This window comes from Macrobrachium nipponense, chromosome 36 (genome assembly GCF_015104395.2).
Source record: "Macrobrachium nipponense isolate FS-2020 chromosome 36, ASM1510439v2, whole genome shotgun sequence".
Classification (NCBI taxonomy): Eukaryota; Metazoa; Arthropoda; class Malacostraca; order Decapoda; family Palaemonidae; genus Macrobrachium; species Macrobrachium nipponense.
This window is the reverse complement of record NC_087220.1, coordinates 63,825,982-63,842,130: the sequence shown is the minus strand read 5'-3', so window position 1 is coordinate 63,842,130 and position 16,149 is coordinate 63,825,982. Positions and strand designations below refer to the sequence as shown.

Sequence of the window (16,149 nt, the reverse complement as noted above, 5' to 3'; positions counted from 1 at the left end):
AAACAAAAGCGTATATGCCAATCCAACCAATCCAGATATACGTCACCAAAAGTCGGTCAAGAAGATCAATTGCCGGTGAAAGAAGAAAAACCAATCGAGAGGAACCAACAACAATGTTGATGGTCCGGGCGACAGAAGAATTCTGATTAGAAAACGGGGATGGTTCCTAGTCCTGCCACCCAGGGCAGGGCGGTAGATCACCTGACCTACCTGTAGGTGTGCCGCGAAATTTGAAATTCTGTCGGAGACGACGGAGTCTATAGCTAAGTATATATCTGGCAGGGAAGTTGAATGTATAAAAAATGGAATGGTCATATTTATGTGATTTTGGTAACCTGGAGACATGAGACAATTGAGGGTATGATGTAGAGATTTAAAGGTATACAAGGCAGTCTAAGATATGTTCAGTATAGTAAGAGTGTGAAGACATGAAACACCTCAAGATGAGTTGTAGATATATATATGAAGATGTTATGTCCAAAATTTCAATACATGTTGCAAGAATTGAAACATATGTAACAACCTAAGGTAAGCTCAGTAGTAGGGACATGAAGATATGAGGCAGCTCAAGATATGCAGTAGAAATATGAAGATATGAGTCTAAGATATGTACAGCAGTTGCAACATGAAGTTATGAAAAGAGATCAAGATATGCCTTTAGGATATGAAGGTATGATGAGGATGGAGGCACATAATGGGCGTGTTAAATTTAGATTTTGGAGACAATGTAGAAAGGCAATAGCCCATAATCAAAACAGAATGAATAAGAAAAGATTATGTACGTATGCATCTAGTACTAGTATGTCACAATCCTTCTTTTTTTCCTTCAAATGAAGGCAGGACATTGTGTCATCCTGCTCTGAAGGATTTGTCATTGAACTGGATCAATTCGTGGTTTAAGTTTAAGTTTAATGGCTAAAGAGGAAGAGACCAAAGAAAATGGCTGAAATAAAGAGGGGAAAAGCTAAGAAGTTGGAAGGCTGAAGGACAGAGGGTAAGATCTCCAGACAATAAGGTAGTGGATGAGGTACTCTAATAGACTATGAGAATTTGCCCTGTTTTAAACTTAATAGTACGTAATTTTATTTTGTAATTAAATTACTGTACATTATTTCAATTTGATTCATCACCTGAACAAACTATAACCACCAGAGGAAATATTAGTAATTTTGCATAAAGTCTGCCAGTATTGTACAGACTGGTTTGTATAAAATTACTGTACTACATTAGATAACCAAATTAAAATACAGTATACAGAAATTGAGATTATATACCTATACATAAAGTTATCGGAAAGCATTTCACATTATAATGCCTCAAGACTATTATGAATTACAATAGTTAACACTGTAACTGAACAAACTTTCTCTTACAGAATACTACAATGTAAATCAATGTTAATCAATCCACTTTTAGAGGCAATGTCATAAAATACCCTTTCATTTGAAGCCTACCTTTTCAAAAATACTTTTATACAGTAGTCTCTCTATATACTCTTCTTTCACCGCTACAGAAAATACAAGTAGAGTCACCCTGCGGGAGTAGTGAGTAGAAACATAATGTACATAGACACCCTGTTGGATTACTGGATATAAACTGTATTTCACAATGGATGTGTATAAAGCCAGATGCTTCTGGAATGTACTTTGGTATTTCTTGGTCAAATCAGTCAGAATGAACAAACCATCGACATTTCTTTGTAGAGCAAGGTAAGTAAGATGTCCTGCCAAACCTGTCTTAGAAGTGAAAATACATGAGTAACTTCTGTACTGTTTTAAATGTCCACAATTTAGTATGAATTCTAAGATCTTAGCACTGCACTTTTAACAACAAAAGGAAAAGATAACTAAAGTCTCTGCCATTCAGTGTGCAACTTATTGCACTTGGAAAAAAGCTGTACAGTAACAAAAAGTATTACAACAACATATTTTCAACAAAAAGGATGCAAGCTAAGACTCCAATGGTGATTAGATAACTGGTTTACATAACATTAAAACTGCTGTCACTTGGTACTGGCAAGTACAGTTAACAGCAATCAAGAACAGAACTGACTTGCTAATTTCACATGAAACTTAAAAAAGATTGAACCAAGACCTGTAAACAATTAAGAGTACAATACTATTGTGAATACAATATAATGGTAAGATATTTTTAAGCCAGAGAACTTATTCTGGGAGTAGCATTTTTAGTGTTTACTATATCACTGCACTTGAAGAAACAAAAGATCTTAGGTAACTCAAGCAAATAGCAAATATATGTTAGTACTCAAGTACTGAACAATCAACACCACAAAAAGACTTAAGCAAGTCACAGAAATGAAATGTCAATAGATAACATACATTCCTCCCTTCAAAGTCAGGATGCCCTACCTCTATACTTAGAGAAGCTAGATGAACCATTATGCTCAGTACTTCAGCCTTAGAGCACTCTACCTTCATTGGCATTAACCTTAGCCTTATAATCCATTTCTCTGCTCATTTAATGCCTCCTTATTGATTTGTTAAAGTTAAAAAGTATACCAGCTTAGTTGGGCTTCATTAGTAAATGCCCACAACTTTACTTATGATGCTAAAGGTTGCCAAAGTAACTCACCAGAAACTTTTTTTTTCTGGTAATGTAGGAATGTAAAATATGCATATCACTATGGTATTTCATAGGATATGTACATTGCTTTTTATTTGACAACCATAAAATGTTAGAAAACTTTTCCCTTTCATGTAAGCTAATGAAAGACTTGAAATAAAAATGAAATAAGGCATGTATACCAAATATCATAACTCAACGCTCTTTTTGTTACTGTAAAAATAAGTCTTCTAGGCATAAATCGTTAGCAAAATGGCTTTCAGTGTTTTCCCAACTTATGTTCTGCAGCTACAACCTCCAGTTCTTAGCATGACAAGGAGGAATATGGGATATCAACTGAATTTGGCTGTGCTAAAATTCACAAAGGTCTAAACTACAGACAAAAAACCCTTTTCCATCCAGTGAGAACAAAGGTGAAGGAGGCTGATCTATCATTCTCAAAGAAGGTATGAGCAATAGGCAAGGAAACCCTTTTACAGTCAGTGAGAAGTGAGGCACTCTTATAACAAGTGTTAGAAAGACCATTCACGCATGGGAATAGTACACAACAACCTCTTTTCTTTGCACTTCTTTAAATGGAGAGTCAGTTTGACCAAAGACGCACAACAATACTTTATTATAAAAAATAGAGGTCTTGGAATAAAGTCTCCAACAGTAAATTTGATTTCATTGCTACACCTCTGAAAAGAAGTTTCATTTGTAAAACCATATTAAAAAGGGTTAACTTATTAACAAGGTATTCCTCTTTAATATGATCTTGCCAGACTTATGATATCCCATTCATATCTCTCTAATTTCATAAAGGACATAGTGAAAAATAAACAAAATTTTGTCAATAAACAGTAAACCTCCTTCAGAATTTGAAGATCCGGTCTTCTCATGACAAAGTTTAGCAACCTTAAAAATTAATCTAAAAAAAATTAATACCACAAGGAATACACTTTACAAAAGAGGAATAAAGACCTACATCTGTTTACTTCAAGGTATCTTTATGTGCAAATGCCAATTCTGCGTAGTTTCTCTCAGGCCCATATACAACATAAGGAAACTTCAGTTTCCAAGGCAAGGTTAATTGGTTGTGATGAATAAAAAAAATTGGGACCTCTGCATAATCCCCCACATAAATGATACTGCATCAAGAAAAAAAAAAAGGACTACAGTATCTTTTGTTTTTTATCTGATGGTATGGTGTGAAGAGCATTGACTCAATTCTCTCCGAAACAAGCCTTAGAGAGTTTCTACACCAACTGACAAACACACTTCTGCCATAAGCATTGGCTTGCAAAGACAAAAACGATCAGTTGTAGATCAGAGCCTCATGTTAGAAACTATGCACTTTACTCTACAGCACAGTGCAGTAAAGTACAGCAAAGTAGTTCTCCCAATATTCATAATACAAGAAACAAAAATGTCACACATTTCTCCATTCACAAGTACCTTACATCATTCAAAGTGCAAAAAATGTCCACTTCTCTGAGCACGCAAGTAACTAATGTCAGTTGTATTTAAGTTAGATAGTAATGAGAGATGAACTATGATACTAAACACAGCTTCAATATTGTCTAACAGAGGCCAACAACATTCAAAAGAGCAAACTGTAGACACTTTCCTATTGTACTCAATTACATTAGATTCTCTGCAAATATAAAATACATTTCTACGTTATACATGAGCTACTTTGTATAGGTTCTAACTTCATATTCACTTATAATCACATCCTTAGCTGAATTTCTTTTTAAACATACAAAAGGTCCAAATCATTCTGCAACAAGAAGAGATAAAAATGAGGAAAAATAATATAACACATTTAAAACTTGAAGTGTATAGCTAGATTGTAAGAAACTAAACTCAACTAAAGAAACCAAAAAAAGTTGTGGGGCAATAAAAGCAGAAATAAGCTTTTCAAAAGATCTACATACATACATTCAAGCAAGTTTACTAATTTTAAAGAATCTTATCCACATGTTTGAGAGGTGAGAACAAAGATTTTTGTTATTAACAGAATAGTCTGATATTCGTTTGAAACCACAAAAAATGGTCTACAACATGGAAACCAGAACATGATCATTTTCATACAAGTCACAGAAACCAATCAGCTGGACTTGGTAGCTCAAAGACTTAAGCTTCCATGCAAGTCGTTACATTTCCTTGAATTTATATTATAAATCTACACCGTCAAAAAAACAAAGTGCTCTGGAATGATAAAATACTCTGCAACCCAGATACTGAAATGTACCCTAATGTACTGTATCAAACAACATAACCTAATAATGTGCTGGGAAATATGCACAAAAAAATAAAAAAAGAGGACTCACTGAAATGGCAGATATGGAGGGATGATCTGGGGAAAATACCTGGATACAATGTGATTATGCTTCCCACCTCTTAAATAGTGAAGGGCTGAGTGATTGTGCTAATTTCACCGCGCCACACAAAGCTTTCCGCTAATTACAAGATTCTAAGGGGATACTACTTTGCTCCTTGAGTGGGCACTTCTAAAATTGTCAAGTCAACAATTCTCATGACACTAGTGACATGTCCCATGAAACTAGACTACAAGCTATTCCGAACAGGCATCAACTCTCGGTGCTCCTAAGCCCTCTAAGGTTATACCCCTCCCCAAGTAATAGGCCTATGTTGTAGAGGCATGTACAGTTTTGAATGCAAATGATGACAAGTACTCATTGACTACAGCACAAAGTATAACCCACTAAAGATGAGAGACAGACAATTGTACATACGACGGCATTTAGTCAACCGGCTCCAGTGCGTGGGAGGGACAATGAATAATAACTCACATCTGCTTATGTACACCAACTTCAATGTTTGCTATGTACAACTAATCTACAATCTTATATGCAAAATATTCTTTGTATCTCTCAGGTAAAATCTTAATCCATTCAAGTGCATTTGGTAAAATTCGTAGGACTTGGGAACAAACCTCATGAGTAAATTTATAATGTAACAGTACGTATTCACAATAAAATGTGATCATACATGAAAACAAAACCACAACTACAAGCTATTCAAAACTAATGCAAAGATATTTTGAGGAGAACTAGACATAAACAAGGAAAAGTAAGGTCTTTCTTCCTTCTAAAAAACTAAGGACCTTTGAAAGGTAATATAGGTGCAATACAGGCTAAAATAGTACAGTAATAATATGGAATGACTATTTCTAAGGGTTTGACCATCCTGATGAGTTGAAATAGCATTGCTGAATCACAAAACCCTTAACACACTTCCTCCGCTTCAAATAGACACGTTCCTCAAAGCGGACTTCTTTAAACAGGTTTAAAAGCACCCTAATGATTCGATAAGTGAATATTATTCATTGGCAATCCACTAAGTGTGCATAACATAAAGTTATTACTAAAGAAAAATAAACTGTACCCTAAGTTTATAAAATTAACATTTTGCATCTTACAAATATAAGGACACTAAGTGCTTGTTCACACTACCTGTTCCACCAGCAAGCTATGATTTTGTCAGAATATACTTCATTAATTTTGATACTGTTAAAATTTTTACTAAAAAAATGTGCACAGGATCTCTTTACTATAGATGGACAGAAACTCCTACACTCACTTCCTCTGTATTGGAAAATACATATTTTTGGCTTTGTTCATGAAAATTCACACAGCCATAGTACTATGCTGAAAGTTCTTTTGTTGTATGCAGTAATGAGGACAATGAAAACATATAGTAAATCTTTATCTGCAGTACTGTTTTCTGTACATATGACAATGCATCATGTAAAGATGGCATCCTTTCTGGTTAGTCTAACACCTTTCACAAAAATTCAAAGGATTATTTACTGTCTGCTTGTCTTATGACACCAAACCAATTAAGGAAAGATAAAAGGACTTTCATGGAAGAAGTACTGTATACAGTTATTTTGGTTAAAAAGGCAATCTACAGATAAGACAGAACCACAGTTTCACTCTTGAATACTGATGGCTTTGACTCATACCAGTAGTAAAAGATGGGGCCTCAAATTATAGTGCCAGGCTTATAGCTGCACATTCCACCCCAATATAATGAAATACTACTGTATATTTTTTGTTACTGATGACATTAATTACTAAGCACAGACACTAGTAAAACTGTCTCAGTATCATTGTTTTGGCGACCAAATGATTACTGTAATTTCCTTTATATTAATCTTATTCAGAGGTTTATATACCCAAGGAAAAATTAGAGGTAGTCAAAGCTCAATGACATTTGATCTTAGTGTTGCTTTTCACTATCAACATGCTTCTAGTAGATTATAATTAGTAGTAACAATAATACAGTAATCCTTAGTACAACTGTGCATTTGATGTATTTATCCATTAGCATAAAGTTTGTAAAAAGGGTGGGGTACGAGTGAGTTATATGGGTATTTTAAGTGGAAAATCAAGCTCACTGTTTTCTATCTGCCTCACACAACAACTCCCTTTTTGGTTTTTTTCTGGATGCTTCACATTGTCGTACCTGCTGAAATATATAAAATACATAATATTATTCCAATTGTGAAATCATAGCCTGGGAACTGTAAAAGGTAGTGCTTATCTGGCAAAGATTTATCATTGCTAAAAACAACCTATAATTCAATTATAGTAACAATAAACTACCTATGAATGGCAACCACTCCACTTTAGTAATCATGAAAAAGTTGGGCACTAATTGTGGCCTCTAATATTTGGTATGAAAATTCACATTGATTACTATGACCAACTATCAAGTAAATGTTGTATTTAAATGAATCACTGTATTAAACAAATTAAAGTATATGAACACATCTGAAAAAGCAGGCTCAGAAAGATGGTGGTAATTATTTGAAGTGGATCAAATCATGATGAGGCACTCATCAAGCAGTGCATCTATTGGTCTGCCATTCACTAGTAAAAATGTAAAATTAAATACTACTAGAATAAGGAAAACTCACAAATGATATCTAGTAACATGAAAGGACATCCAATGGTACAAAATTTGTAGCAACTGGTGATTCTGCTACTTATCACAGTGTCCCTGACCATTGAATTCTGGACGCAAAAATCTACAAAATCATACTATAAATGTGCAGTGAGCTAGATTTGACGGTAACAACCACGGCCGCTGGACGTTAAATTACAGCACGAGTAGGAACTAGTTTAACCATCTATTTGTCTACTACTAGCTAGCTAAGGATGGGTTAAAGAAGTCCTGTATCAGTGTTTCATATGTCACGCAACAGAGTCTGGATAGAGGCATGCTACCTTCATGGATATAGAGACATCTTTAATGTTTACATGTAGTACTTGTGCTTCTTATGGACTACAGCGTATGCGTGCTAAGCTCTCTCTAGGCAAGGCAAATGTTTTGCAACATACAACTGATACACTACGATGTATCATGCATTACAGTTGGGCATAAGTTTGTATCACTATCTGCTATTCTATAGCATATATAACAATACTCTATCTTAATGGTTCATAACCGATTGGCAATCAGAGCTCAAAGGGTGTTTGAGCTCTCAAGTGAGCACCTTCTATTGAAAGAAAATCTTTGGCCACTAATAACCATAAACATTATAAATATATATCAAACGGTACAACAATCGGAAAAGAGGTCCCTTTTACGCAACCTTTAAGGAACTTATTATATAACTGTACAAACAACTGGAAAACGAATCATATGTTGCTCGAGAGTTACTAAAGATTTACATTATAAAAGATTGTATTCGTATAATAACATTTGATTACATAAATATTCTATCATATACAAATATAGTCTTTATACTGTTCATATAGGATATATCACTGTAAACATGATACGCACAATTAAGAAAATATTGCTGTATCTCTGATATAATGTCCCTGACTTCATGGTAATCTCTTAGTCTCAGAAGACCTAAGACTGAGTACAAAAGCTATCGTATGATTTCAGTGATTTTAATTTTTCTCCTTCACAACCCTTTTACCTAGGGGAAATCTTTGCAATATTGTTACTGTATTTGTTGAAGTATAGAGTTCTGGAGTTTTTCATTAGAGCAATATACAGCCACACTATCAAAACTATTTCATCAGTTCCTTGATGAATGGAAGCTATCAGTCATTCTCTATGAAAGTCCGTCCTTATGGATCTTCATCTATCGGTTCTTGCTTCCGGGAGAAGAATTGGAAAAAGGAGCCCTTAGACTGGTCCTGAGAGCTTGAACGGAGAAATTCTCTCTTCCCAACAGAGCTAGTTCTTGGGAGGAAAAGATTACTAGAAGAAACAGTTCTTCGCTTGAATCTTTCTTGAGCAAATACCTGTTGTGTTTTGGGTTGTTCCTTGCTTATGGCTGGTGCTGTTGGCTTCTTGGAAAAAAAGTCACCAAAGAAAGTTTTCGATCTCAAGGTGTCTCTACTCTCTTGTTCCCTTTCGCTTAAATGTGCACAGCAATTCAGTGCTTCTAAAGATTCTCTGGTCTTCATAGTGTGTTGCAACACTGATCCCTGACGTCCAACATCTGCCATACTCTTATGCATAATATCAGAAGAAGATCGAGCTCTACTTTTAGTTTCTTCGGAAACCATCTTACTAAGTTCGTCATCACAAGCAGCCATGAGGATGTCGTCTGTAGAATATGAACGAGTCAGAGGAGCATCTCGTCCACAGAGGAGGAAACTATCAGAGGTGGAAGTTCGAATGCCAGGTTTCTCCTGAAAAGCAAATGAGTCTTATTACCTTAAGTGTTAGTAGTCACTACCATTCTACTTCTGAAGCTGTTAACACCATCAAATCTACATAAACTACTATATACAGGATGTTTAACTCTGGAAATTCTTTGCCTTCATTTTAAATGCTAAGTTAATCTGTTTGCTACTTGAAACTACAACAGCTCAGCTTTAATTTCTAAATAAAACCACCACAACGAACCTACAAACATGCTAAAGAAATCCAAAAGTTATCATATAAACTTCCATTTCTAGAATTAATACTGGAATTGAAATCATGACAGCATTGTAGATTTCATACATAATGAGTTATTATAATTTATATACAAAACATGAAAAAATCCACTGGCAAAGCAGAATATTAAATATAACACAGCCCTAATGTACAGCAATGAAAAGAGATTAAAAACAAGAACAAGAAAAGGTGATGATGGCAAAGCAGAATATTAAATATAACACAGCCCTAATGTACAGCAATGAAAAGAGATTAAAAACAAGAACAAGAAAAGGTGATGATCACCAAGATAGCAAAAATCAAATGACTTGAAAGTCACCAAATTGTTTTCACTGAAGAAAAGCTTGCAAAATCACTGCAAATGATTTAAAGAAGCCACTATCCTATCTCATATGCAAGAGAAAAATTGAAAAGTCATGTAATAAAAGAATATCTTCTTCAAAGTATGAGCAAAGCCTTCAACATTCCATTTTAAGCAGCCAGATGCATTACAGTTTACCAATCATTCATTAATCGAGTCCCTTCAACATCAATTATAAATGACATGAACATGCAAATATATTAACTGCCCTGAAGAAAGCTTGGAAATGAGACAGCTCTACAGGCCTTAGGAAATGAAAATACCAAGTGGTCACACGAGCTTAAAAAAGCAGGATATTAAATGATCATAAAAAATCAGGTGAGTCTGTAGCCCTTATTGCTGTTCTACAGTACAATGATTCATCTTCCTATTTTTTCACTCTCACTCCTAACTCATGTTCACCTCCCTGTCAGTCAAATGAATCAGTCATATCCCACTGAAACTCTTCCTGACTTCACCTCAGAAGTTCAAGAGTGACTTTTGTTTATTACGACTGTCCATTTAGATTTGAGGTCTACAGATGGCCACAAACAGTGCTACCTCCTTGTTCTTCAGAGAAAAATGTCTTCAATAACCTCCCAGCTATCCATGTAATGGTTTTATTGTACAATATTTTAAAACTTGAGTATATTCCATGGCTTCAATCAAAATTCCTCATCTTGGAAAGAATGTAATGACCTTGTAAAACAAATGAAAATCCTGAGATTTCAAAAACAACATTGCTCACAGGTGAGAGTTTGTGATGGAAATGCTCATTACATCTGTTTCTGTATACATACAAGACACTCAAATTACCTAAATGAGTGTAAAGTCAAGATAAGACTTAACACAAAAGGAAAAATTAAATTGTAGAAAAAGTTTAACACAAAATTCATGCGATCCTGTACTTCCCAAGTACCTAATGTACTTCAAATTTCATGAGTGTACTATGCACAGCACAGTGTGTTGCTTTTAACACATTTGTGAATTCAGATACTTAATAGTACTACAGTATTAAAGCAAATCAGATGTTTTATGGGTTTGTGGACTGGATGCATAAGAGTAGAGCCTGACAAGATTTCCTTAATTAATGAATTTCCAAAAATAACAGTTTCATTCACACCTTGTCTGGAATTGGTCTTGTAAGAAGGATTCAGATACACATGTATACTAATATACTAAGCCAAAAGAAATATTAAATGGCCAAAGAGAATCCGACAACACAAATTGAAATAATAATTTTTCAAAGGGAATATCATACGTGGTCCTTGTTCAACAGAGCATGAACACTTTGTGGGCTGATGAGCAAATAATTATCCTGCAACCATTTGTCCTCTTTCTTTGCCACTGATAAGTTCTAGAAAACAAAACAACAAGCGGATACTAACCATTTTCCCATGCATAGACATAAACCCTGGATAATCGGAAGCACTTTTCTTTACCCTTGGATCTAGGTCCTTGACTGGGTCTCGAGTCCTGATACCCAACAGCCGCAGAATCACATCCATTTTTTTGGCGTAGTCCATGTGACCTAGAACAAGATGTAGAGGAGTGAAATTTATAGATCTGGTATCTTGCACTGCAACCTATATTTTGCTGTAGGATTAACTGTACTATTGTTTAGTTTTCAATTTGGATTTCCAAATAAACACTCTAGGAAAAGTACAATTACATTAAATATGTCACTCAGTGGTCTTATGGAATTAAATTATTGTAGGATCTACGTAAAGCATCTGCCATGCTACTACACAGGGATAAAGTTTACCAGCTACAATGTCAGAGAGGTCAAAATTGAACATCCTCCTATCCTGCCAGTCAACAGGTGACAGCCCAGCAATGCGCATTGTGCCAGTGGATGATCTGTAGAGGAAACGGAGCAGCCAGTCCCCGGAGCAGTAACCGTTGATGATACGTCCCGATACCACATGACCTGAAACACAAAAAAATGATCTGGAATAATGAGGAAGAGCCACACCTGTTGAGTGCATTAGAAAATAACTAGCTTCATACTTCACAAACTATTATCACAAACAAAATAGTACTAAATACAACATCAGGAGATGACAATCATTCTCTGGCAGAAGCCTAAACTCTAACTTGCTATGGCGCTTTTACTAGTCAGACCTAAGATTTGTACAGTGAAGAAAGCAGCTTCATACTATTGTAACCAATGTACCACTCAGCACCAAGGACTAATTAAAAAATAATAAAATCCTTCATCTTTAATTAAACCTTTAAGCCTTCTACTTGTAGACTTCCTTTTCAAGGTTATAATTTTTTCTGCATAAGTTTCTCTTGTAAGTCAAATGACTGAACTAAGAGGTAAAATCTGAGCAATTATGACTTACGAAATTCCTTCCATTCTTTCCCATGCCCGGGTACTGGTGCCCCAAGAAATATAGCATCCTGTACGATTCCTGCACTTCCCTTCCGTTTTACCAGTTCCTGCAAAGATGGCTCTCTTTCAGTGTAAATTATGAATGCTTTAATAATCTCTTAAATTCATCTATAAGTAAGGAAAATTAAACCTGTTAATAAGGGTCATTCTTTTAATGAAGTCATTTGAATTAACTGTTGTTCCTCTAGGCAGTACTGATACATACCCCAAACTCTCTTTAATTTTTTAATTTGATTTAAATGTTGTACCTCAAGGCACTAACATATAACTCAAAAACTCTTTTTGATAAGGTAATTTGAATTTACTGTTGTACCTCGAGGCAGTAATATATAACTCGAGCTCCAAGGGAGAAGCCTATCAAAGTGACGGGTCTCTTGCCATGTTGCCTTTGCACCAGGACCTCTGCCAGCTGTCTGCCAACCTCCGCAGACCTACGGCAGCAAACGCCCCAGGGATTGTCGATAATCGAGGCCAGCGTGAGGAGGGACGTTGGCCATGTGATGGCAGATATGATTCCTGTGAAAAGTAATCTGATCTGAAATGAAGTATTCTAATGATTTTGTTATAAACAACAAAACTTTGTTATTCAGAATGTGACACATTTTTATAATGTATAAAAAAATAGCAAATTGGAGTGGAAATAGTGTTTAAAAAGTTATTTCAGAACATTTTTCAATATTTCCAAATTTTCAAGACTCATAAAAAAAGAGAATGGTGAATGTAAATGCCAATAATGTGAAGAATTAATGCTCATATTTATAAGGGCACATTTAGGCCAGAAATAGGTGTTAATAATAAATAATATGGCACTGTTATTATGAGCAATATCAAATACTACATTTAATAGATCCATTGAGGTTATAGTCCTCTACATATACTACAATCATTCATATGAATTTCTGTACTGAACACAGCTACAACACAAAGATATTAACTCAGTTGTCTCAAGAACTCTCCAATGGCGCCTTACCAGCAAGGATAGTGTACTTGAGTGTTTCCTGAACAGCCATTGAAAGAGCAAACTGTAGGAGGTAGTCCATGGCTTGGCCCAACTCGAGTAAATAGGTAGACTCATAACGAAGAACATACTGAAAAGAGAAAGTTGAATTTCACAACTATATAAGTAAAAATATTCTACAGTTAAGCAACAAATACAGTGATACATTAAGCTTTGTAATTAGTAGTTAGAACAGTGAAAAAAAGATGTTCACAAATATAAATGCCTACTGCAATCAGTAGGTATTCTTACGACGGTTCATAAAATCTTGTAAAATTACAAGGCTAGTTATGATTAAGCATTTTTGACATGTATTTATCTTTGTACCATTCTTCCATTGTAAGAAACTGAAGTACAAGGCCTTACAATATGCTAGATAATGTTAAGTGATTACTGCATATAAAGCATTCTCATTAAGACCTAATGCCTGAAATATTTTGTTAAGGTAAAAACAGTAATATTTCTATCAGAAATCAAATCAAGGGCATAGACAGCAATTCAATAAAAAAAAAATACCAAGCTTAAAGTAAATACCTGGGTAACAATTACTGTAGTACATTTAAAAATACTGTAAAGGTAATCTGGTGTGTAACAAACTTACTGCAAATTAAAAATATATATCAAGCTTTAAAAACTGCTATAATAGCCTGGGTGTTAATTACAGCACAATTGTAGTAATACGTGATTAAGGTAAATAAAACAAAATACGTATGTCAATCGCACCTGTTCTCGAGAATGATACAGAGTCCTCCAGGGCTCCATAAACTCAGCAGGGTCCTCTTTGGTCAGCCATCCACTGATGGCTATGGTTATGTGCAAGTGGCTTCCTTCGGACAAGCTTTCGAAGGCAAACTCTTCTATATCACCAATGCGTTTCTGCATTTTAAACCCTGCAAGAAGACGAAGGCTCTTAACACTCTCTTTGGAGATTCAAACTACAGTAGAATATTTAGATTTTGATGATGAATTACAGTACTGCTTTTGAAAGGAACAATTCCTCTTTACCAACTTTACATGCACACTGTACTTGAACAATTTAACCATGAAAGCACTTTGCAATCAAGAATTATGTTCCGTAGAAGAATAAGTCACTGCTCATTTCTGCTCTTTTCAAAAACATTCATTCACAATCCACGTTAATCAGTGAGGTTTTACCTGTAAGTCCAGCACCAGCTACACCAAACATAGACCCTACAACAGCTATTCCAGCTGTTGAAGATATTGCAGCGGCTCCACCTGGAATAATAATACAGATGGTAAGATACAGGTAAATATTTAAAGGTAAACAATGATTGATAATTAGTCACTTATAAACTAATGTATACTAAGAGGTATCTTCCGGCGTTACAGAAGTCTTGTGAACTTCACTACTAATTCTGTTACAGTCAGTAACTTTAACAAAATTACGGTTCGTAAGAAGTAAAGGTACTGACTACAGATTCACACGTACAGATATGATAAATCTATAAGACTTTCAGGTATAGGTATCTTCATATAAATAAAATGCTTTAAAAGGACAAAATACATTGAATTAACTTTTTATGGGAAATATATTTTTTAAATATTCCTATGAACATTGAAATAAATACTGAAATGTTATTACTCCACATAAATCTTTACGTTTATTTGCATACAGAATAAAGTTATGCCTACCCAATTTCTCAACCTCAAACACTTATAAATCTCCACAAACACCAATTTCCCACCGAAAAAGGAGAACAACTCTCCACGTAATCCCACCCAGTGTCTTCACAGCCACTTTACTTCCACTACTTAAACGAACCTCTTACCTGCCCCAATGATTGTTCCTATGCCAGCACCAATGAAGGGGGCCGCCAGGCCACCAGTCAACCCTAGGACGGCTCCCCCTCCCAGGGTAGCCAGACCAATGGCCGTGTAACGCCTGATTTTCTTGTAGCGGTTACGTTTCGATTTCTCCAGTTCCTCTTCTCTGGGAGTAATAATAATAATAATAATAATAATGATAAATAGGCATAGTGACAGGACATTTATCATGCTCCATTTCCTTAAAGTTACTCTTATGTGATTGAACAATACTCTCTCTCCCCTCTCTCTTCTTCTTCTTCTCTCTCTCACTCTCCTCTCTCTCTCGACTTCCCTCTCCTCTCTCTAACTCCCTTCTCTCCCTCCTCTCTCTCTCTCTCTCTCTCTCTCTCTCTTGAAGCTATAAAATTGATTTAGTTTGCACTATTAACAAAAATTGAAAAAGTACTCTCTCTCTCTCTCTCTCTCTCTCTCTCTCGTCTCTCTCCCTCTCTCTCTCTCGCTCTCTCTTAAAGCTATACCATTGATTTAGTTTTGCACTGTTAACAAAATTGAAAAAGTACTCTCTCATCTCTCTCTCTCTCTCCCTCTCTCTCTCTCTCTCTCTCTCTCTCTCTCTCTCTCTCTCTCTCTGTTTTTGGATATAGACAGGCATACTCGAGAGAGAGAGAGAGAGAGAGAGAGAGGAGAGAGAGAGAAGAGAGAGAGAGTAATGACGAAGTGATCACTTACTCGGAGGGGGGGACGTGTTCCATGGTGAGATATTCCAAGACAGACTCCTCGTACATCTCCAGGAGGTCGACACTCACCTGCAGCAGGCAGGTGACGTGAGTGATCAGCACCCTGATCCTGGCGTCGTAGCACCCTGCGGAAGAAGAAGAAGAAGAAGAAGACGAGATGAGATGACGTCACGCTTCTCGCAAGGTAAACATTGAGTACCTGGAGATTTTCATAATTTCCCTTGTTATTTCTCTTTTGGTTTTTTGCTTTATTATTTTTTTACATACAATGTTATTTTCAGGGGGTGGTGAGATGACGTACTATGCTTCTCGCAAGGTAAACAGTGCACTGATAATAAACAACAACATTAGAACTAGAAGCACAATACAACCATACTTGGGCTCCATC

The 16,149-nt window shown here is 35.6% G+C and overlaps 1 protein-coding gene across 1 annotated transcript in view; it reads right to left on the bottom strand.

The window, feature by feature from the left end:
• Positions 1–230: 230 nt before the first annotated feature.
• LOC135203790 (transmembrane and coiled-coil domain-containing protein 4-like) overlaps positions 231–16,149 on the bottom strand; it is a gene marked incomplete in the record, with an annotated part of 261,065 nt that continues 245,146 nt past the window's right edge. Inside the window, 10 exon segments of the mRNA XM_064233767.1 lie at positions 231–9,251; positions 11,230–11,372; positions 11,607–11,771; positions 12,190–12,286; positions 12,553–12,755; positions 13,210–13,327; positions 13,960–14,126; positions 14,392–14,472; positions 15,027–15,187; positions 15,754–15,886. Of these exon segments, the coding sequence (XP_064089837.1) occupies positions 8,682–9,251; positions 11,230–11,372; positions 11,607–11,771; positions 12,190–12,286; positions 12,553–12,755; positions 13,210–13,327; positions 13,960–14,126; positions 14,392–14,472; positions 15,027–15,187; positions 15,754–15,886 (1,838 nt within the window).